This window comes from Carassius carassius, chromosome 22 (assembly GCF_963082965.1).
Source record: "Carassius carassius chromosome 22, fCarCar2.1, whole genome shotgun sequence".
Taxonomy (NCBI): Eukaryota; Metazoa; Chordata; class Actinopteri; order Cypriniformes; family Cyprinidae; genus Carassius; species Carassius carassius.
Genome location: NC_081776.1, coordinates 20,175,534 through 20,201,083, shown reverse-complemented (window position 1 = coordinate 20,201,083; position 25,550 = coordinate 20,175,534). Strand labels below are relative to the sequence as shown.

General features: G+C 37.9%; 1 protein-coding gene across 1 annotated transcript; it reads right to left on the bottom strand.

The window, feature by feature from the left end:
* Positions 1-3,237: 3,237 nt before the first annotated feature.
* LOC132099101 (xylosyl- and glucuronyltransferase LARGE1-like) lies at positions 3,238-24,145 on the bottom strand. The gene is made up of 15 exons (XM_059505547.1): positions 23,638-24,145; positions 20,445-20,629; positions 18,146-18,438; positions 16,363-16,445; positions 14,432-14,555; positions 13,088-13,259; positions 12,129-12,233; positions 11,837-11,949; positions 10,719-10,844; positions 10,367-10,522; positions 10,082-10,245; positions 8,224-8,502; positions 5,034-5,180; positions 4,589-4,784; positions 3,238-3,701 (listed from the first exon to the last, which is right to left on the bottom strand). The coding sequence occupies exons 2-15, from the start codon at positions 20,548-20,550 to the stop codon at positions 3,504-3,506; spliced, it is 2,262 nt and encodes a 753-aa protein (XP_059361530.1). The 5' UTR covers positions 20,551-20,629; positions 23,638-24,145; the 3' UTR covers positions 3,238-3,503.
* Positions 24,146-25,550: the final 1,405 nt, after the last annotated feature.

Here is a 25,550-nt window from a genome sequence, read left to right as displayed (position 1 = left end):
TATATTTATTATGTATATATATCAATACAAACACATGCATGTATATATTATACATACATATATTTATAATGTAAAATGTAAATATATAAATGTATATACATACATAATACATATACTGTATGTGTTTATTTCTATATACATAATAAATAAACAGCACACATACATATATTACATAGACAAAAACTTATTTTGGATGCGATTAATCGCGATTAATCGTTTGACAGCACGAGTCAAAATGCAACTGGTAATGCAGTGCAAGTGCGAATGCGTTCTCAGCTTTGCCACTAGGGGCTCTATAGGAAAAACCGGTCTATGGTCCATTCCAAATAATAAAATAACACAAAATAAAGCAGCGGACCTGTGGGCGAGGTCAACTTAAAAAGATGATCTCACTGGCATACTGTAATGCACATAACACAGACTGTAGCCTATTAAAAGCACTTCATTGATACCGCAGTAAACACACTGAAGAACGCATCAAGTTCTAAACATTGTGTGCAAACATCTTGAAAATATCTGATTCACAAAAATTCACAATCATAAATGTGATAAACTGCTGAATGTCAGACAGGAAATGTTTTAGAGACATGTGGCAGATGAAAACTAATACATAGATGGCTCTGCAGCATTGAGTTTGTGTGCTGTCAGGGTGGCAAAAGACAGCTTATAATTCAGTAAAAACAAGAGCCTGAGTCAGACTTGATGTTGGCTGATAGTCTGTGTAGAAAGTAACCACAAAACACACTCATGACATGTTCTGCTGCTGCATCAGCATCAACTCCACTATCTTTTACAAATTATGAAGTAAATGACTAAGTCTTTGTTAATTAAGCCTGTGATCAAGCGCATAAGTCTATTAGAATGGAGTGTGATGCAGTCAATAACACTTGAATAACCGTCTCTAATGTGTCAATGATGTGTTCACTTTGGCCTCTCATCACGTATTATTGCCAGTCCGATGAATGAAGATCCCTGTTTATTACATTTGTTCACATCTGCACTGAGAATGAACACACATCCAACTACTTCACCACACATAACATTTGTCAACACTGAGAAAGAAACCTTAAATCAAGAGGAAGAACGAGAGAGTAAAAAGACAGATTGTGGGAGAAATAGTTGATATTAAGAAAGCAGACAGATATAAAGAGATAGTTTGTTAGATATAGGTGAATTGTTAGACAGGCAGATCATATATATATACATATATATGAGAGAGAGAGAGAGAGAGAGGCAGGAAAATATATAAAAAATATACAGACAAATAGAGAGACAGAGGTTATAGGCAGACAGAGAGGCAGAGAAATATAGCCAGATTGTTTGACAGAGACTGTTAAAAGAGATAGATATATTGTTAGACAGAGTGAAAGAGACAGAGAGAGAGAGATGCAGACAAACAGATGTAAAGAGATATAGACAGATTGTTAGATAATGGAACAAACATAGAGATTATTAAAGATATAGGCAGACAGAATGGAAGAGAGATAGATAATGCTTCGATATAGTTTAACTGGGTTTGTTAGAGATATAGACTGTGTTAGATAAAGATATCAACCAGAAAAGCAAGAAGAGAGATATACAGTGGGTATAGAAAAAGATTCACCCTCTTTAAAATAATCACATTTGTTGATTTGCAGCCTTGCAGAACCTTCTTCCCATTGACATCTTTCTGGCAGAGGAAAGCAGATTTTTCTCAAGAATATGATGTTATTTTGCCCCATCCATTGTTCCTTCTATCCTGACAAGTGCTCCAGTCCCTGCTGCAGAGAAACACTCCCATAACAGCTCCATGCTTTACTGGAGGAATAGCTGTGTTGGATTTCCACCAGACATACAGTATTATTTGATACTGTATAGCCAATTAGTTAATTTTAGGCTTATCTGACCATAACACCTTATAGGCCTCAGATTCTTCTAGGTTTGTTTTGGCAAAGCTCAGCATTGACTCAGTTTTGCCTTTCTTGATCAGTAGCTTTTTTCTTGCAACCCTCCCATACACACCACATTTGTGGAGAATGTCACTCTTTGTCATAAATTCCTGCAGCTGCTTTGGAGTTGCTGTTGGCCTCTTGGTCGCCTCACTGACCAGTTTCCTCCTGGCTCTTTCATCCAGATTAAAGTGACGTCCTGATCCAGGGAGGGTCTGTGTTGTACCAAATACCTCCCACTTTTTAATAATAGACTTCACTGTGCTTCTAGGCATTGATAAAGCCTTTGAAAGTTTTTCTGTATCCATCCGTGTGCCTGTCCACAACTTTATCCCAGAGGTCTTTTGACAGTGCCTTGCCACCCATAGATGATTGTTTGCTTCAGTTGCACTACCAAGGACTGAAATGCTCCAGTAAAAGCTCTTTTCATGCTGAGCTAATCAAAATGACCACAGCTGAAACTCAAATGGCAAATTGTGGGCCTTTGCGAAGGTGATTAGCCACACTTGATTGAGTTTACAGATCATTTTTAGAAGGGGGTGATACTTTTTCCAATGCTGTGATTGTTTTTTTTTTTTTTTTTAGTTTTTTTTTTTTTTTATTACATGTTGGCATTTTATCTTTCACTTGGATGTTACAAGCTGCACTGAGTAAATACATCTGGATTAAACAAAAACTGTCCTTCATTTCAGTTTGCAAAGCAAAAAATTGATTTTTTTTTTTTTTTAAAGCGGGGTGATTGTTTTCTATATCCACTGTAGAGAGACGGTTAGACAGTCCAATAGAAAGAAAGGTATAGACTGTTAGAAAATATGAAAATATTACTGAAAATATAGAAAGACTGTTAGATATAGACATGAAACCGAATGATTTATAGACAGCTAGAGAGGCAGAGACATACAGATTGTTAAATGGACAGTTTGTTAGAGATCTAGACAGTTTGTTAAACAAACAGATGTAGAAATAAAGGTACTGCTAGATAGACAGCAAAACAGATTGTTAGACAGAGGCAGAGACAACTAGACAGAAAGACATGAGATTGATTGACACAAACAGATCAATAGATACTCTTAGAAAGAAAGATGCAGACATATTGCTAAATAGACAAACAGAAAAAAACAGATACTATAAAGACAGGCAGAAATACAGATGTTAGAAGCAGAGGCAGAGAGAAACAAAAAGACTGACAGACAGGTAAGCGAATAGTTAGAAAGGCGGAAAGACAGACAGAATGACAGACAGATTCAAGGCTTTAATCTGAAGTGCATCAGTGCTGTTGTCCTTCATTTAGACCGTATTTATTCTAGAAGTTTTCCTTTGTAGGATCTGCTTTCCTTCTCACAAAAGTTCATCAATGACTTCTAATCATCAGTTTATTTCTCGGCACATTAGTCAAACACCACTGATAAACGTCTTATCGGATCCCTGAATGAATGGATGATCTCGAGCCGTGTCTCCTAATGACCTTGCAATCTCAGTTTCACTGAACACATCCATAAAGGTGCCCTCACACAGCACTCCTTGATCAGCTTATTTTATTGGTTATTTCATCGGTTCGCTGAACAATGTGCTCGGCTAGCTGTTGTTATCCACTGTCATGTATTTGAGCGCAGCGAAACCATAACGCCGAGACATATTCTGCTGAAACTCCTCTTTCAGCGTCTTCAGACAAGCGCGGTACTGTTTATTCGAGCGAAACTTGGTGATGTCAAAACTGGGCGCGTGGGGCATGTGGATCATGTAGGCGTTGGGCAGAACCACAAACTCGTACTCCTGAAAATACACGAAAAACAACATTTCGCATGCTGACAAATCAGTTAATTTCCAGAAAATAAGACCAGAAACTAAACAAAAAGGGATTTAGATTGTTAATAACTGTCAAAATGCATCATGGCAATCTGTGAAAAAAGGTCCATTTAAGGAACCGTTAATTAAAAAATGTAAATTTGTTGAAAATGTGCTTACCCTCAAGCCATCTGAGATGTAAATGATTTTTCTCTTCATCGGAAGAGATTTGGAAAAATTTACCATTATGTAATGACACTTGGTTACCAATGGATTCGCTGCATGAAGTTCCAAATGCTAATAAAAACCTCACAATAATCCTCACGTTTCAAATATTTCAATTAACTGATCTATCATTAACATCTTGTAAAGTGAAAAGCTGTATGTTTGTAAGAAACAAATCCATAAAACACAACCTAATAACAACAAAATATCAACGTCAGCCGACATCGGTACTTGACATCAATTTAACACTGACATTAGACGTTGAATTTAAATTGAATTTTGGTCACCCGACGTCACAACCGAAATTTAACCAAATATCAACGTCTAATGACGGTTTGTGCCATATATTTTAGACTGAGACAATGATTTGAAGTTAAAAATGTCTTGATGGATGTGTTTATTCCAAAAATGCATAAAAGGTATCAATTGATGAACTTGATGGGTCATGTGGATTACTTGTGGAGTGTTGTGATGTTTTTTATCAACTGTTTGGACTCTCATTCTGACGGCACCCATTTACTGCAGAGGATCCATTGTTGAGCAAGTGATGCATTGCAAAATGTTTCCAAATCTGAAGAAAAAGCTCATCTACTTTCTTGGATTGCCTGATGGTAAGCAAATTGTCATTTTTGGGTGAATGTAAGTGTTACCTGAGCGTCCAGCTCCATGATGTGAGCTACTTTATTCCACCCGAACCCCACAAAGCGCCGGTCATACTCTGGGCTTTCTCGTCTGACCATCACATATGGCTCAAAGTCGGCCTCCCACTGAACTCGGTATGGTGTTGTAGCAGTTCTCCATTTAGCAAAGTCTGTTGGAGCGTGACCTTTTGTCCAAACATGATATCTATGGACAAGCAAATTACTTAACTTTATTAAGTCGATATTGACTTTATTAAGTCATTGTAAAACTGTCAAGAATCCACTAAATAAATAAACTATGAAATATATATTATTTAGATAAGTTTGTGATTGGTTGGTTCAATTGATATTAACTGATTTAAAAGAATCATGAATGATTCAGTCACATCTGAGAAAATCTCATCTGCCATTATTTTTCATCAGTTTTTTTTTTCTTTTTTCTTAGATTAATCACCTGAATGTGAACAGAGTGCCCATGTCGAGTTGTGACAGGAGCTCTGCTTTTGATTTGGGAAAGGACAGCCGATAGCGCAGGGTTTCAAATGCTGGAACCACAAGAGCCTTTTTAGTGTTCCCCATATCCAGCTGAACAACCGATTTCCTGAGACAGAAACAAGATGGATTGTTTGTAGAGTGGGCTGTAATGGATCGTACTCATGTACAAATCACATTCACAACCTAAGAACATTTTGCTGGCACCAAAAAAAAACCCCTTCTTTAATATACAGTATATGGAAAAGTGTGGAAAAGTCTAAAGAAGATCACCAATTACAAGACACCACCCCCCAGCACTGTGGAGAATCAACGACTGGCAGACGATCTGAACGAGTTTTACTGCAGGTTTGAAAGAACACCCATCACCTGCCCTGAACACCTCTCCACACAACCATTCACACCATTCACAACTCCTGCAACCAACCCTGAACACCTCTCCACACAACCGTTCACACCATTAACAGCTCCTGCAACCCATCCTGAACACCTCTCCAATCAAGCGCTCTCACCATTTACACCTCCTGCATCCCCCCTCTCCCCCACACCTGCAATACAGATCAGCGAGGATGCGGTGCGCCAGGTTTTCCGGAAGAAGAAAAGGAAAAAAGCACCAGGCCCAGATTGTGTTACACCAGCCTGTCTGAAATCCTTTGCTGACCAGCTGGCCCCCATCTTCACAAAGATCTTCAACAGATCGCTGGAGCTGTGCGAAGTCCCTTCATGCTTCAAACGCTCCACCATCATCCCCATCCCAAAGAAACCCAAAATTACAGGACTAAATGACTACAGGCCTGTGGCTTTAACATCCGTAGTCATGAAGTCATTTGAAAAACTGGTGCTGGCCCACCTGAAGGACATCACTGGACCCTTACTGGATCCTCTTCAGTTTGCCTACAGAGCAAACAGGTCTGTGGACGATGCAGTAAACATTGGACTGCATTATGTTCTGCAACACCTAGACAGACCGGGAACCTATGTGAGGATCCTGTTTGTGGACTTCAGCTCGGCTTTTAACACAATCATGCCAAACCTCCTCCTGCCCAAACTAACTCAGCTCTCAGTGCCCACCTCCGTCTGTCAGTGGATCAACAGCTTCCTGACAGACAGGCAGGCAGCAGCTAGTGAGGCTGGGAAAATACACATCCAGCACCCGTACAATCAGCACCGGAGCTCCCCAGGGCTGTGTTCTCTCCCCACTGCTCTTCTCCCTGTACACTAATGACTGCACATCTAAGGACCCCTCTGTCAAGCTCCTGAAGTTTGCAGATGACACCACACTCATCGGCCTCATTCAGGACGGTGACGAGTCTGCATACAGACAGGAGGTTAAAGAGCTGGCTGTCTGGTGCACTCTCAACAACCTGGAGCTTAACATGCTCAAAACAGTGGAGATGACTGTGGACTTCAGGAGAAACCCCCCTGCACTCCCCCCACTCACCATCATGAACAGCACTGTGACTGCAGTGGAGTCATTCAGGTTCCTGGGAACCACCATCTCTCAGGACCTGAAGTGGGACATTCACATTGACTCCATTGTGAAAAAGGCCCAGCAGAGGTTGTACTTCCTTCGCCAGCTGAGGAAGTTTAACCTGCCACAGGAGCTGCTGAAACAGTTCTACTCCACCATCATCGAATCCATCCTCTGCACTTCAGTAACTGTCTGGTTCAGCTCAGCTTCTAAATCGGACCTCAGAAGACTACACAGGGTAGTCCGGACTGCTGAGCGAATTATCGGTACAACCCTTCCTTCTATTCAAGAACTGTACTTATCCAGAGTGAGCAAAAGGGCTGTTAAAATCACTCTGGACCCCTCACATCCAGCACACTTCCTCTTTGAACTGTTGCCATCTGGTCGATGCTACAGAGCACTGAGCACCAGAACGACCAGACACAGGAACAGTTTCTTCCCTCAGGCAATCCATCTTATGAACAGCTGATACACACTGAACACACTACACTTTATATTTATATACACATACACTTAATTTATCTAACACACATAATTAGTATACAATTAAATTTTGCACATAATATACATGTACATACATAACTGCATTTTTGTAATATACCTGCCTACAATTGTCAATTTGTATATTGTCATTCCTTATCTACTTATTTGTATTTTTTGTATTTTTATATTCTTTTATTATGTGTTTTATGTTCTGTCGCTGTCATTCTGTTGTACTGCGGAGCTTCTGTCACGAAAACAAATTCCTCGTATGTGTAAACATACCTGGCAATAAAGCTCATTCTGATTCTGATTCTGATATGGGTTTTCACTCTTGTATTTCTTATGATTTCTGAGCAAAATGAGTTTTGCGATCAGCTTTAATCAGATATAGTAATATTCACTTAGTATCTAACTTCACTTTGTTTGAAGCAAACATGCACTTATCCCCCCCACATCATATTTAAAAAAGTGCCAATTTAAAAATGTTTTTGAACACATGATTTAATAAGAGAAAAATATTTCAGTCTTTTATTAGTATTCCATTATATCGTCCAGCTCAGATGCTCAACACAGTTTTATAAAAAATAAAACAATAATGTTTACAATATATGACAAAATATGGTGATACAAAAGAATCAGAACATTCTTGCATTGCCTGCATAATTTTACCCCCAAAATATCTGAAAGTAGCTGTAACAACAAATTTAGGATTGTTTATAATTCTGCCATTGAAGAAGCCATGCTTACTGACCCCTAATTTGAATATTGTCATGACATGTCCGTCTGTGATGGTCCTACAATATTTGTGTTGATTATGATTCTTTGGGGCTTAAGTGAAAAAATATGATTTATTGTATGATAGCTTTTAAAAAGATTAAAAAAAATAAATAATAATAATTGCATCTGAGAATGCCCCACATCGAGTTGAATACTGAAATTAAATTTGCTTTAATACAAAATATTTTAAAAGAGAACTGTCCCATTTAGTTGAATTATAATGAGTGATTGTTGTGCAAAACACCAAAATGGCAGTGACAGTACCAGGATGTACTCAGTTCCTATTAAAATGACAATATATGAATTTAAAATGTACTGTGACTGGTTTGAAGAATGTAGCACCCTGGGCTAAGTTTAGATGAGATGAAACTAAAATTGCCCCGATATCATTTTACAATTCTAAATGTAGGTTTTGTCTCACCTGAGGTACTCATAGAGTCCATACATGGGCAAAAAGTCAATATCCGACAGGAACATGTAGGGTGTGTTGACCTGCCCCATAGCAACATTACGCAGCAGGTTAACAGGGTAGAACTGGCCTTCTTTATAGACTATGTGGTATCCCACGTTGCTCCTGCTCATCAGGACCTCAGAGCCCTGAGAGTATCGCAGGAACTGCTGGGCTTCAGCGTCTGAGAGGTAGAGGGCCAGACTGATGGGCCCTTCCCAGTGTTTACAGATGGCCTCTAGCATCTGAAGTCTGGAACAAAGAAACACTCCAGTAACTCACCAAAAACATGTAACATACAATTTTATGCAATAGGTCGACACACATCTTTCTGCTTTCACAAAATACGCTGATGTAAAAAAAATCTAATGATTACAAAATGGTTAAAGGTACAGGTTGTAGGACATGCCACTAGAGGGCGCACTACCAAAACAATAACAATCACGTGGTTTGATGATGCTAAGGAGGAGTGTGGAATGATGGGATGTGTTGTCTTCTACCCAACCGCTGATGGCCATCAATCAGACGAAAAGATAAATCATGGATTTAACGCGAGCTCAACGATTTGCGCGAGTAGATTACATACAAAGTCAATGCAAAGACGCGATCAGACGATGGATCAGATGCGGATGCCCCATTATACTAATCTTGTTGATCGTTATAATAGCATACGTTTTCTGTAAAGATAGGAATCAAAACAACTCACCTGTCGAGTAAAACACAAGCGAGACCGGCATCTCTTTCTAGTTGAAGTTTGTCGCGAAGCTACTTCCGCATTTGTCCATGACACTGTTGTCATGTGGTTTCTACGTCAGTAAAGGCGGTAACTAACATCATTGATAGGTGACTGCACTGCCCTGTGTCACTGTTTAGAATGGAAATTTTCTCATGATTTACAAGTAGTTATAGATATTAGAGATATTGTTAGTAATCAGCTGGACAAAATATATAACACTAGCCTAGTGGTTTTTGGATATTTTACTGCAAATATCTTACAAATTGTACCTTTAAACAACAATAATACTACTACTGTTAATAATAAAACTAATACTAATACTACTAACAATAATATCCAAATAGAGGCGTTTTGGAGCTTGTATTTGGCATCTCACTGCTGTGAGACATGGTGTTAACACAGTAAAAAGAAAATTCTAAACTTTTTTTTTTTTATTTTAGTATTAATTAATAAAATAATTCTTTAGAATTAGAAAAACCACTATAGATTTTCCAGACCTGATCATGCCCAAATATTTCCAGGTTTTCCCAAGAATGTGGAAACCCTAATGATTTTAATTAAGTATACAAAGAAGTCTGACTAAACGAACTATAGAACATAAAAGGATTAGAGAAGCACATTTTTTAAAATATTTATTTTTTATTTTATTTTTATTTAGTTTAATAAACAAGCTTCAATAAACAAGTCTTAAAATGTAGAATTATTACAAGTGCTTTTATAAAAATATAAACTTCTCATTTCTGCTTCTAAATCCTCTAATTGGCCCAATTCATACCCATTCAATCTGTATAACTCTACTCTAGGTTTTTTTTTCTTTTTTTTTTCTTTAAAAACAACAAGGGACAAATTAAAAGATTTTTGTTAATCAACATTTAACAAGTTAATCATCATTTAAGCTTAACTTCTATAAATAACCCCGGCTATTTCTTTGAGAGCTCTTAAATGACATGATCCTCCAGGAAGTTTGGATCAACTTGCTTTAACGTGCCTTATAAAAGTCTCTTTTTTTATCACAGTGTATTAAATATCTGTTGGTGAGGTGATTTGTGCGCTGTTGGTGTCTTTAAGAAAGTAAATGTAAGTGTGTTTTCTTACCTGTCCATAGACAGCTGGGCCACCAGTGTCACGTCAGTGTTATCTAACGGTGGTTCGTACTCATAGTGCAGGAAATAGTCATGTGTGCGGTGGACTGTGAAGCGCTCCCGACGAAACTCATAACATGGGTCATCTTCATCCAGCTCAGACAGGGTCTTCTGGAGCTGCAGGGATATTAAGAAAACAAAAATGATTCCATCATGCTGCCTGAGCAAAAAAATTAATAAAAATACAGACAATAAAAGCAGCAGTTACCAACATGAAGCACCGTGAGGTGATACTCACATTCTCTGAGTTGTGGTCCGTTTCGCTAGGACAGCCGAAGAGCTCTCGCCTCAGCAGATTCCCATCATACTCCAGGAACGTCAGATAGAGATTCCTGAAGAACTCCACGTGTTTGTTCTTCACACGCAGTTTCTTCGGAGAGTTCCAGTGAATCACCTGCACAATCAGAAGCAGAAGTTCAGAAAATGTGGACCCTGCTTGACCTCTGTCTCAAACTGAACTGCTTGTGTTTTAAGTAACAATTCCATATTAAGCACACATATACATATACACAGGGCAGCTACAGAAGAAACTGTTGTTTGTCATCTAGTATAAGTGTGAGCTCATCTTTGTGTCTCCACTGTGATGTCACCTTGAGGTCGGACACATCTTTGTAGCACTTTTCGGAGCGGGTGTGATCCGACAGCTGAACATTCCAAAAGCAGGGCAGCTGGTGCACGAGGAATGGGTTTTGCTTGATCACAGCATTGAAGATGTCCTGCAGGCAAAATATTGTCAGTAGGTATATTTATCATATTTTTCGTAGGTATCTCAGGTTTAGCTTACCAACCAAAATTTCGCAAAATTTTGCAAAATTTTGAAAGTGATTTTTATTCGCATCTCTTCAGTAAAGACGCTCCTGAAATTTGAAGTATATCTCCAGCACGTGTGTTCAGATCAGGGTTGCCAGGTTTTCACAACAAAGCCTGCCCAGTTGCTTCTCAAAACTAGTCTAAATCTAGCCCAATCGCGTTTCCAGGGGGTTCCCTGATACAAATTGCGACCTGGGGATAAAATACAAATTTTTTTTGGCAGGGTTGCCTTGGTAAAATTAGCATTTAGGGGCTAAACATCACGCTATTGGTATTGGGGTTGCTTCCATCCGCGCACATGAAAAACAACCGCGGACTTGGCAACACTGGTTCAGGTGGAGCAGCATTTACTACATAGAGCCGTAGTTCACTGACAAGCTACACAAAATCGCTTTCAAAACCGACAAAGAATCGCCTGCGATTTTGAAATCGATTTCGTGTAGATTGTCGGTGAACTACGGCTGTGTAGTAAATGCCAACCAGTGTTGCCAAGTCTACGGTTGTTTTCACGTCCGCGGGTCGAAGCGACCACAATCACAATAGCATGATATTTAGTCCCTAAAATGCTAATTTTACCAAGGGAACCCCGCCAAAAAAAAGTGTATTTTATCGCCCGGAACAAAACACGATTGGGCTAGTTTCGAGAAGCAATTTGGCAGGTATTGTTTTGAAAACCTGGCAACCCTGATCTCAACGCACATGCTGGATATATACTACTAATTACAGGAGCGTCTTTACTGACGAGATGCACATGAAAATCGCATTCGATTTTTTGCGCAGCCCTAGTCTCCCATGTGCTTCTCATGAGAGACAATGTCCCTAGTGAGTTGCACAATACATTATGCTCTCCTGTCTAAATAGACAGCAGGTCAGATTAAAACAGAGCTCACGTGTTTACCTGATCAGCGAGGGATGTAGACAGCATGCTCATGAGCTCTCTCTCTGCCGTCAGCCGCCACATCTGCTCCCACTTTAGCTTCCTCAATCGATCCAACAACAGTAGAATCACCCCTTCAACACAAACATCTTTTGTTGGCAATTACCCTAATAATTAACACTTATAAAAAAGTGTCATTGTCCTGTTCAAAATCACAAAAACATGATTTAATTCATCAGGAACTTTAGTATTTGTTTCAAAACTGGTCTTCCCCTTCAGATAAGCCGGATAATCAGAATCCTGGCTGGCGTACCGGTGTTAAAGCCTCTGCCCAGCGCTGGCCACGGCCGATGGTTCTTCCACAGGTTCCCAAGGTACCAGTCACTCTGATTCTCCACCAGACCAAGAACCTGCTGACCTGAAATGCACAAACACCCCCACAGCGACATCAATGCGCCTGTACCGACTGATCGGAAGCTATAGTGAACTATGGACAAAAATCTGTGCAGTTCATTTAAAGCTTTCACAGGTGTTTTGGTCAATGACACAGGAAAAGGAAAAATCTTTTACAAATCTTCTTTAAAGCAAATGTCGGAATGCTGGATTCATATGGTTTTGGAAAACTACAGTAATATTTTCAACACTAAAAATGTCATGTAGTGCCCAGTATCAAGTAAAAAAGTATTTTCCCTTGCACACATGTGAGTGTACACGTCTAAAAAAACAAACAAACAAAAAAAGTAGCACACCACACTACATGAAGATCAGAACAAATGGTTAATAAGACAAGCACATCTCTAGCTTTCCTAGCATCCGTCCTTCAAAACAGTAATCAAATCTATTTAACAACAGTGTGTCGTTGTTTCTAAGCAACAGGATTTCAAGTCAAAGGCTGGTAGAGTTCGCCAACACCTGCATTTGGCTGGTGATGTGTGTATGTGCAAGTCACGGGCCATTGCTCTGTTAAATAAAGCTTCAGCCATGAGATCAAATGTAGTTAGTCACAAAGGCTGGTTCATTACTGAAATCATTGATCACTGTGGTTGCTGCGGTCAGTGTCTGGTGGAATAATCTGTGACATTATTGATCTGAGCTGCAAACACGTGCCTCATTGAACGTTAATGATCGTCTCAACTGACAAAAGGTTTTCTTGTTATGGCAAGTATTTCTATGGGATGCACACAGTTTACACAGGTTTTCTGAACTTCGCCAGCCACAAAACTTGCATTATTTAATTCAAATGACAAATAAACCATGTTTATTCAAAAGTACCTTTGAACTTGTGGAAAACGACCCACAGCTCAGCGATGTCTGTGGCAAAGGTGATGTCAGTGTCCAGGACGATGACCTTCTGCAGGTCAGAGGGCAGTGTCTTGGTCAGCACCAGCTTCATCAGGCCGTAGATGCCAGAATAATGCTTGTTAGGGATCCAAGAGACCTCAGACTGATAAACACGCAAAGAGCAAATATGAATATTGCAAATAAACAAAAACTGCAACAACGAAAGAAAAAGCAAGGATCAAATAATCATTAAGGGACTTGAATGTGTGTAATATCGCAGCCCTTCAGAGTCTAACAGTCAGGTTCTAGACATAAAAATCTGAATTATTTTTGCAAAGTCTTGCATGTTCCCACCTGGACTAACCAAATTGGTTTTGATGCTGGAGCTAGTACTCAACTAGGGGGATCTGCATATCTCTCTGGAAAATATCCAGTGAAATCAGCAGAGCATTGCATGTAGTACATGCAATTAAGTGTCACGGTGGTTTTACATGTCAGACGTGCACATTCTCTAGTTCAAGTTGAGTTTTATTGTCATTCTGCTATATGTATGGACATATATGTTGTGCCTCACAGGACCACGGTGCTACATAAATACAGACATACAACAATGAAGTAAAACAGTATAAACCTATACACAACTAACCTACTGACAGATTTTGACTATAAATATACTATATATATATATATATATATAAATGTTTGCATATACATAAACTAAAAAATACAGACTATACGAATGCTTCACATAATACTGTACATGTGCAAAGAGAAACTTCGTAAGTCAAGCAGCTGGCTGGGGAACAGTGCAAGATGATTTGTAGTGCATGAGCATGTAAACACACACATATTACTGAGTCTGTTTTGGGATTATTTACCAACTGCAGTGTGTGTGAAAAGTGTCTAGTGCACACAGAGGAGAGTGTGTTACTACAGGTGGTTTGTACAGGCCCACTCACCTGTGTATAGAATAGAGTTTCAGCCTGTTTTTCTGTGATGTGGTAAGGTTGGGGGTGTTTGGGGCAGGGGGTGAGATGGTACATGTTACTGAAGATGGGGAGTTTCTGATTATTGATGTATAAATATGCACATTACAGAGCACCAGCAAAGCGTAAGAAGATTACTGGTCTGATTCATTGTTTAATTATTTGCCTACATGACAGAGCCTATTACTCCCGTGTACGACTGGCAATGGTTGGTTTAGTTAAGGAATTGGAATCTTAAAAAAATATTTTAAAAACCCTACGTAGAAAATGAATAGAGAAAAATACTTCATCGTCAATTCTGCTGAAATACTGAGCATCACTGTTGAGGTCTACTGAGCGAACCACAAACCTTCAGCTCATCAGCGTCATAAAAGTTGACATGAACTGCTGGCACCATCCAGGTGTGGAAGAGATCAGCCAGGATCTTCCGAGCGATGGAGTCCGTGATGAAATGGAAGTGGAGAGGATTCCGTCTTGACACATAAAGAGAACAAACGTCATTTAATATTGAACTAGTTAACCCAAAAATGAAAACTCTCATATCATGCATTCACTTTTCATTATTTTTTATTACATACAAAAACCAGGATATTCAAAAATTCATGTTCTGTGCCAAAAAGGTCATTAGTTTTAAATATCATTAGGTATAAAAGATAAAATTGTCAATGCTGGCTGAACTCTTGCTTTTATCCTTACCAACTAAGATGAGTGTAATACTGGCAGCGCATTAAAACCATAACAGCACAGTAAAGCAATTTGACTGCATGTGATAAAACAGTGAAAAGTCATTTCATACACTGCATTACTGGAGGGTGTATAAGCAGAGAGCAGCATATCAGTAAAGCTGATGATGAAACTTAATTCTAGCATTACTACTTTTTACACTGCATTGTAGGGGTGTAACGGTACGTGTAATCGTACCGGACCGTTTCGGTACAGGGCTTTCGGTACGGTGCACGTGTGTACCGAATGACCGAATGCAATATTTCGTTGACTTGATTGCAAATAAATGCACAGACACTATTTAACTGAACAGAGATGACATAACTGAATCCAATGATGAACTGCCTTTAACTATCATTTTTTGCATTATTGACACTGTTTTCCTAATGAATGTTGTTCAGTTGCTTTGACGCAATGTATTTTGTTTAAAGCGCTATATAAATAAAGGGACATTGACATTGTGTGCGGAACATAGGTACATTTTCGTGTTTCCAAACGAACATATTAAGTGGCGGAAGTCTCCGCGTTCAGCGCAAATCCCGCCCTGCAGCTGATTCTAAGGCCGGTGACACACTGGCTGCGTGGCCTAAGTGTGGCGTTTCTGCTGCGTGTCAGTTGCGTGATGGCTGCTTCGCGTTTTCTGTGTCTTTAAACACCAGAATCATGCCTGACGCGGCGCTGGCGCGCTGCTGCTACTGTAGGTGACATAGAGGGAGACAACAATATCTATACTTCATGTTGAATATAAATATAAAGCCTACTGATAAAGGACACCGTCAACAGTATTGACGGCAAAATAGACTATGTTTGACAGGTGCAATATGCCAGTGTGTCACCGGCCTAAGGTTTTCAAAAGTCATCACGCGAATGTGAACATCACTACAACTAGGAAAAAAAACGATTGTAATTCAAACGCAGATCCCGTCGGCATTTAAACAGACCTTTGCTCTTAATTTCGATCGGTCAAACGCAATAACGAAATCTGAGCAGGTCTAAAAACTGAAACTGTTGATGTTGCACTTTACACTTTGGAAAAGTTATATATATTTTTTAAATATGAGCAGGCCTACAAGCTGGGATTGGTAATGCTGCACTGTAATCATAGTTATTTATTTATATTTTTCATTATATGATATTGGTTTGAGACAGAGTATTTTATTTAGTGGAGAACTTTGCAGCAGTATTTTATTTCTTATTCTTTTTTATTTTTATATATATTTTATTAAAAAGTATTTAAAAAAAACAAATTGTATTTGTAAACGAATTGTTAAAAAAAGTTTATAGTAATAAACAACCTGCAGTTTAATGTTTGCATTTCTTTCCCTTACTATACCGAAAATGAACCGAACCGTGACTTTAAAACCGAGGTACGTACCGAACCGTGATTTTTGCGTACCGTTACACCCCTACTGCATTGTAGAATAAAAGAAATTTCAGTCTGATTAATAACAATTACAAAGCATGTGGACACTTGAGCTCTGTTCAAAATCTGTGCTCACTCACTGTAGGGAGCAGTGAATATCCTGTGAATGTGGACAGACACAGACTTTAATTTACCTGTGAAACAGAACTGACTTGACCAAAGTGACAACATCTCTGCTCGCATTGTACCCCGCACACACTATGGCGATATGAATTGTCTGTGATGAGAAAGACAAATAGCAATTAGAACAGTTTAAAGCAGCATTGATGCATTCAGTGTCGGCGCCACGAGTGGCCCGGCCGCTTCGGTCCCTGTGCCCCCTTCACCTTTCCGATTGCTACCGAGGGGGGAACTCCCCCAGAATGCAATTTCTACCGAGATCCCCCTCGGTGCCGACTCTGTGTGCAATACATACATTTCAGCTCACAATTTCTAAATAAGACACTACAATTTTATGAAATCGCATCTTATTCAAATTCACAGAGTAGGGAAATGCCAATAAACAAAAGCTGTTTTTCAGAAAAAAAAATGAAGACATTATTCTATTATTCTAACTAAAACTATCAGTTAAAAAAACATTTTCGTTAACTGAAATAAAATGTAAAATTCTAAATAAATGAAAAACTAAAACTAAACTAGCAACAGTTATTGAAAAACGAACTGAAATAAAATAATAAATATCAAAAATAAGTATTTGTTTTCGTAATCAATAAGCTTTCATCCCGTGGCGGAAAACTTTTAGTTTAGTTTAAAACCAAATAGGCTGTATAATACATTTACCTGTAGATGGCAATTTATGTATGTGAGGTTAGCCGAGGCTGACAGCAACATCCGTTAACTGATAAATACGACAGACAAGAATGATGGCAGGGGGTAGGAAACGACAGAGCCCTGTTTGGGACTATTTCGAATTGAATTCCGAAACAGGAAAAAGCAAATGCATTGTCACGCTGAATACCGTATTTTTCAGACTATAAGTCGCATCAGTCCAGAAATACGTCATGACGAAGAAAAAAACATAAGTTGCACTGGACTATAAGTCGCATTTATTTAGAACCAAGAGAAAACATTACCATCTACAGCCGCGAGAGGGTGCTCTATGTTTTCAGGAGTAGACTACAGGGGCACTGAGCAGCATAGAGCGCCCTCTCGCGGCTGTAGACGTTAATGTTTTCTCTTGGTTCATTTCTCTTGGTTTGTGTCAAATTAATTTAGATAAATAAGTCGCACCTGACTGACTATAAGTCGCAGGACCAGCCAAACTATGAAAAAAAGTGCGACTTATAGTCCGGAAAATACAGTAATAGACTTTGTGGTGTTGAAATTAAGGGGGAAAATTCCACAAAAAAGGTGCATTTGTTTGGTTCTTTTTTGCATCTCAAACCCTTGTTATTTTTATCAAGAGTTAACTGTAAACTGTGCAAACATTACATTTTGCTGAAAATAAATGTCTTTGTTTGGTCTACACTGGAAGTGTTCTGTTAGCTGCTAAACTACAATTACTAAAACTATAACTGAAACTAAATAAAAGAAAAACTAAATAAAAATGTGTTGGCAAAATATAAACTAAACTAAAACTAACAAAACCATTCATGAAACTAACTAAAACTAAACTTAAATTTAAAGCAAAATTGAAAACGGTATTAAAATAACTAATTTAAAATAGCAAAACTACAATAACCTTGCTGATCACTAAGTTAAGTAACAGCACATCTCTCCTCAACAAATCATCAGATCTGAGGATGTCAGGGTTAGAGTGCATTATTGACACACTGTTTTCCTAATGAATGTTGTTCAGTTGCTTTGACGCAATGTATTTTTTTTAAAGCGCTATATAAATAAAGGTGGCTTGACTTGACTAGAGTCCTGATCATGAGCGAATCTGTTCAGTGGAAGGTCCTGATTCAGGATACTAACCTCACATTTGTTCACCACAGGCTGAGGCACACAGTCCGAGCTGTTGCCCGAGGCTGCTCCTTTTTTAGCCTCACTATCACCTGTACCCTCTTCTGTGGAATGGGTGTGTAACTGTTTCCCTTGGCGACTGTTGCTATGTGTTGGAACCCTGGGTGGTAGGCTAATCTCTCTCCGCAGTGCATGGTTACGTTCTTCCACATCTCGTAGCTGCAGCTCCACATCCTGATGCTCAGCAGCGGCTCCGATCAGCACGGATGACTGAGGATCCAGCGGCGACAGAGGCAACGGTTTGACTGAGGGGAAAACACACAGACAGTCGAGGATCACTAAACATCTGTCCAGCAAATCACAGCCACAGCACTAAATCTGTCAATTGTATATCTTATGATTGCACTTTTTTAAGAGGTCTGTCTTAAAAAAAAAACATACAGCATCTGTAGATCTGAACAAGTAGAATAGTATGCCATTAAAAAAAAATTGAGTACACCGCAAATCCCAATAATTCCAAACTGCAAAATAACAGAATCCCCAATACACAAATATTTAACACTAAGAAATCTCCCAATACACCTAATACAGTCAAAAGCAATGCATGATGGAGAAAAACAGTTAATTGTTCATGGGTCATGAGGTTTATCTATGCAACTCACTCAAATTTTTGAGTTGTTCAAGTTACATTTGAAGTATACTGTTTTCAAAGAGAATGAGCAATAATTCTTGAAACAGATTAGTGTAACCATTCCATTTTCAGATATTTTGATTAAAATGTACCAAAAATATTAAGGGTATCTTAAAAATATAATTTGTTAATTAAATGCTAATCCCTTTTGTTGCATTTATTTCAGTAAATGATCAACTAAAACAACCACTTAAATTATATTGAGAGATTTAATTAAGGTAATACAAGTTTTGTGGTATGCACATACGCACCGAACGATTTTTTTGAGTGTATTTGATATTATTGACATTATAGAGAGTTGACAGGTAAGAATATACTGCAAGAACACTTCAGAATGACCCTAGAGAAAAAAACTTTAATACATTATTTGAGCTGTTCAACATCAATGAGCATTAATCAGAGGATTACTGATTAATTCAGTTAATAAAGTGACAGCAAAGACATTTAACTGTCTGCCAAAAGTCATTAAAAGCCACTGGAGTAAATCATCAATTTTAGACAGGCTAGAGTAACTCCATTCAGCACACAGTGTAAAAATGTTTCAGTGGACCTATAGTACTTTACTAACTAGAAAAGTACAAGGACTGGCGGAATGAACTCGAACATGTTTATATTGATATATTTTACAGCACAAAAAACAAAAATTTTTAGAAAACAAAAATCATCATTCACATTCTTTTACAAAATTATTACAAAATTAAACAAACAACCAACTTTAGAGTTTGTTTTTGCATGTTTTTCAAATGAATCCAAACATCGGTTGGTACAAGGATAACAAATTTGCACTGTATACAGTACATGCACATTCTCCAACCAATTATGCTTAAGTTAAAAGTACATGTAGTCATGTAAATGCATTACACTTTTATCGTGTTAGGTCATAAATGGTTTAAGCATAATCTGATTGACACAGCTAGATTTTTGCATCAAATTATCATCAGTTGTGGTAATGAGAATGCATTTGATCAAAAACGGACCATAGACCATATGGCAGAGGCACATTCACTTTGAAGAAAATGACTGAAAAAATTGTCTAGCATTTTATCTGGGTGTGGTAAATAAATATATAATATAAGCAGGGCCAAGTTCACACATTATAAGATTGATGCTACCATACTCCATTAAGACTTTATAGAATTTAACCGATGAATAGTAAATGGGTACCCTTTTACACAGTTTATGGGAATGCAGTTGTGCCAAACTATTCTGGCTACAGGACATTTTAATTTGCTGGTTTAGTTCCAAATAATTTTTAACTCTTAAACTATGCCTATTAGGTGACAGGCACCTACTGACAGGTTTTACAACAGTCAGTAGTTTTATTCTAAGACATTGAATGGGCCAGTGAAGTGGTGGAAAAGGTATCATATAAATCATGCTCAGCAGAGTACATGGTGTTTACTTACATAGTAAGATCTGACCTTGGTTTTAACTAAGTCAACATTGATTACAATCATTATGTGAAGGAGCACATGTACATCTATTTTGTTAAAAAATATATTGTTTCTGAATAGAACCTCTTATTATGTTTATATAGAATTCCTACCACCCCGATTTGAATCAGATTTGAGTTTGAGACCTCAGTTACAGAAAATGCGTCTGTGATGTGTAGTCGTATACCCGTGAAATTTGCTGATGACAGATAGAGCCAGGTAAGGGCTGGGATAAAGATCAGGGCGAGGGAGGCAGCCACAAACTTCCTGCGCCCACGACACATTCCCAGCATCCTCTGCAGCCAGAGGGTGTCTACTCAGACACCTCTATGCGGGCATCAGCTGTTTGGACAGGGGTTGCATGGCACTGTTCTGTAAAATTTCAACAATTAGTGTTAGCAATAGCATAAATATATTGATAACCAGTGACGGGCAGTATTACAGATACATGCATGCATTTAAAATACGTATTTGGAATACAAAAAAAAAAATTGCATTTTAAAGACTTTGAAAAGAAAAATGTAATTTGCATTACAAGTACATTTTCCACACAGTATTTTGCATTTGTATTTAAATACTTTTTTCCACACAGTATTTTGTATTTGTGTTTTAAACTAATTTTCATGTATTTATGCCCATCTCTCATCAACAAAATCTCAACAAAATACTCATCTGCCAGAATATGCTGTGTAAACATCAACAAAATGAATTCAAGCACTGCCAGTCCAAACAGATCCAAACCATCTTTTGCTTTGAATAAGGACTGAAACGATTAGTCAATATTATCGACAACATCGACAATAGAAAATAATTTGACAAAAATCTTTTTGTTTAGTAGTTGTTTGATCATAATTGGCCTAATGTAAAAATCTGCAGTTATGTGGTTTGACCAGTGTGGCACTGTAACGCATGACTGTAATTCAGCTCTTCTCGATTAAATTTAAGAGAAAAAGACACAGTGCTTCAGTTCAGAGCAAACGCAGTTGAACCTGAAGCTGCCTGCTGAGGGATGTTTGGATGAAAATGTAAATATATGCTGCACGCTTTCCTATAATAATGAAATAAACATAACAACCTGACAGCGGTGAGAAAGCAGCAGTTAAGAAAGCATCTGATTACAGAGATGTGGATGTTTTAATAAGCTCTGCAGTTTGATACTCCGGTAAAGTCCAGTCACATTTATTTATATAGTACTTTATGCAATAGACAGCCTGAAATCAAACCGCTTTACAGTATTAAACATGAAAACCCAGAGTCAGTGTAGCTTTCAGTTAGAATTACAATCTGATTTTCTGTTATAAAGCAGCTCTCCAGTGTGAAGCTAATGATGACATGTTTTTGTTAGTGGGGGAATAATATGGTTTAATTAAAGTGATAGTTTGGTTTGTATAGATCAAAGCATGATCTAACTCAGGACTGTTTTGATTATCATAACCCTAAAAGGTATTTTAAGCTGTGAAAAAATAGGTCCAAAAATAAAACGTCTCTTACCTTGATGTTAGGCAGAATGATGGGTCATTCAGTTACTTTTTCATATAGCTAATTAAATGGTGAATGAGAGAGTCTCATAAATATATTTATTTGTATGAATTAATTGTATAATAATTGGAATTACATCATATAATTTTCAAAAGCTGAAGTGATAAGCTATATTTGTTAGAATATGGATCACTCAACATTTTAACTGCAAAAGCTGAACAATCAAAGTCTACTGATTAATCAGTGAAATAACAGTGACGGTAAGTGTACATTAAGTGTGTTGTTTGGAACAGGGCTCAGATTCCAAATTTAACATGCATTTGCATAAAAATGTTTCATGTTTAAAATAACAAAATTAAATGCATTCATATCCCTCTGAGCTGAATTAAATAGTGTGTAAATAGGCCTACATCTAAATGAGCAGTGGGCAACCATTTATGCCCTAGACTCGAACCCAGAACCCTAGGGTTAGGAGTCAAACTCTCTAATCACTAGGCCACGACTCCCTTTAGTTAGGCTGCACAAGTTGCACAACATAAATGCAATGTTAAGGTATTAATATTTTTATTACTATTATCTGGATTTTGTTTGATTTTTTTTATGCCTTAATTTTAAGTTGTAATTTTTTTTAAGTAATGTAAAATAGTTTTTTGTATTTTATTTCTTATTTATATTTTTATTTTAATTGATATATTTGTTTTTGCATTTTGAATGTACTTTGGCAATCAAATGCTTTAAATGGGTTTAGTTTTATTAGTCATATATACAATTTCAGCAGTAAAAAAAAAAATTTTTTCTAAAAAGGAAATAAATTAGTTGTTTATTTTAAAAGACCCATCTTATTTTCTCTTGTATATCTAATATTGCTCTTTAATAAAGAAAAAAATTTCTTATCCGATTACTCTAAATAATTGGGAATACTCTATTACTAAATAATCTATAGCTACAGCCCCACTGTTGATCTTGCTACCAATCAAACATGCAAATTAGTAGATTTCCTTCTCCAAATTCAATCTTGTAAAATTGTGCATAATTACAAGAAACATCTCAAAACACTCCATCAGTAAAGCATTCATTAAAAGTTTTTAAATAAATAAATAAATAACAAAGCCCCCTCCCAGTTGACAGTTTGAAGAGCCCCTGACTCCAGATAAAATGTTTACAGTGACAACATCAGGCTGTGGATAATTAAACTATGATAAATCAATGTAAATATTATATGACTAGCTTAAGGAAACAAAAAATGGGCCTATTTCAGGTGACTGATTTACCATTTACGATACCAACAAAGTCTGAAACTAAGTTACTACAGTAATCACTCAGTAATTACTCAAAATGCCACGAATTAATGCAGTAAAACTAGTAGCAATGCCTTTAAAAAATAAATGGAAGAAATATGTTAAGGGTTGAACTTTATGTCTTTACAAACTTTATCATTTTGATTTGTTTTGTTGTTTATTTGTTTCTCGTTTGAGTTTTAGACTATGTATCCTCCTTTCCTGTTGACGTCACAGTGTTTATAAACTACTTCAATATTTCTTGCGTGAAAACAATACACAAATTAAAATGTCGCAGGTATGACAGTGGACTTAGCTGTAGCAAGATAAAAGAGTCGGCCATTTTATTACCCCCCCAAAAAAAATTTAAAATGTATTTCCCTCACATAATGATTGGTGAATTGACATGTAAAAAGATATTTGCCCATAACGGTACAGTGGAAATTACGCAAGTATGACTTTTGAGCGAATTAAATAACCTAATGAGAGTGTGAGAAGTGTTTTAAGAGTTTAAGAATGAGTCCATAAGGGCCATAGTGGCACGAAGAAACAACCATTCATGTGATTTAAAGGTGTTTTTGGTTGCAAATTGTAGGACTGTTATATCAACGCATGCCGTCTCACCTGTGATGTTGAATCACTTGTGATTGAACGAGTCCTTTATCGTCACTAAAATCAACCCAAAATGACCGACAGACAGATTATATTGAGTATCCGTGCGATAGGCTCGGTGCATGAATGAAGAACTAAGTTAACGCCTTAATGTCATTCGTCTTCACAAATCCAGTCAGAATCACAGAGAGGAGATGCCACAGATATTTCAGTCTCAGGACACGTTTGTGTTCAATTCATATGCAAGATCAGCGCGTAAAAATGCCGCATGCTGGACTTAATTGACGCGGTTTGTCTTTAGTAGGCTAAAGATCAGCGATAAATATCGTATTCCGTTTCCCCGCACGCTGAGTGTGCATTGCAATCCGCCAAACGCGCCGTTTATTCGATCATTTTGTGATATCGATGCGGCCTCTAGTCCACACAACACTCCCTGTTTGTTTCCCAGCCTCTTCCAGTTCTCATTCCCAACATATCCTCCAATCACTGCTCCAATCCACAATCCACAATCCAGTCCAGGCGAATGTGTTTGCACTACGACCTGGAAAGAATGGATAGGATTCAGTACAGCCAGCCAGCGCACAATTGCTGTGCTTTCCATCGTGCTACAAAGTAGTCTATACTGGACAAGCAACGCCAAAATGTAGCTAACATGAGTTTATATATATATATATATATATATATATATATATATATATATATATATATATATATATATATATATATATATATATATATATACACTTTGTAGTTTTGTATTTTAGCCACCATTTACCATATGAATACAGATTATTTAGACCTGGGTGTTCTTTTCTACAATAAAAACATTTCATAATAGTTCTAAAGTAAATGTCATGTATTGCTATTTTACAAAAATAAAAAAATTAATTAAATAATACAAATCGACCCAGGGATTGCATGTCATAACTTCGGTTCACGAGTTCACGCTTACATATAATTAGCTTAGGTATGGTATGCGTATTTGGCGTGCTGTCTGGGGAAGGGCTCCGAGCTCGGGAATGGCCCGAACCTAGAGTACCCCCCATTCCCCATCTAATTAAAAAGTGAACTCGAAGTGAGGAGTTGGGTGGAGGAGGGATGCTGATTAACCATCAATGGATAGATGTAAGTCAGCGATATTTACTTTATAATACCTAAGCTAATTATATGTAAGTTTTCATCGATCATCATCACTAGGGGGTGGTGCTAGCGCAGTGGATAAAACACATGTCTTTGGTGTGAGAGACCCGGGTTCGAATCCACTGTGAGACACCAATGTGTCCCTGAGCAAGACACTTAACCCCTAGTTGCTCCAGAGGTGTGCGACCTCTGACATATGTGGCAATTGTAAGTCGCTTTGGATAAAAGCGTCAGCTAAGTGAATAAATGTAAATGTATAATGTAATGTATTTCCATAACTGCTGTTTACATCCCACCACAAGCAGACACCGGTTTGGCTTTGTCTGAGCTTCACGATGTGCTCAGCGGCTACATCAACAAACATCCTGACGCTGCTATTATCATTGCTGGGGACTTTAACAAAGCCAAACTCAGGCAAGTTATGCCTAATTTTTATCAACATGTATCCTGTCCAACCAGAGGACCGAATACACTGGATCATTGCTACACTCAGTTTAAGAATGCCTACAAAGCTCGCTCACTACCGGCTTTCGGCAGATCGAACCATGCCGCCATTTTCCTCACACCGGAATATAAACAACGGCTCGTTCAAGATCCCCCGGTGCAGAGGGTGGTGACGCAATGGTCCGCCCAATCAGAAGCAACGTTACAGGCGGCTCTTGATGACGTAGACTGGGACATGTTTCGCATCAAAGTTCATCTGACCTCAGCGAGTTCACGGATGTAGCATTAAGCTTTGTAAACACGCTAGCCGAACAAGCCACGGATACAGTAACTACAAGATC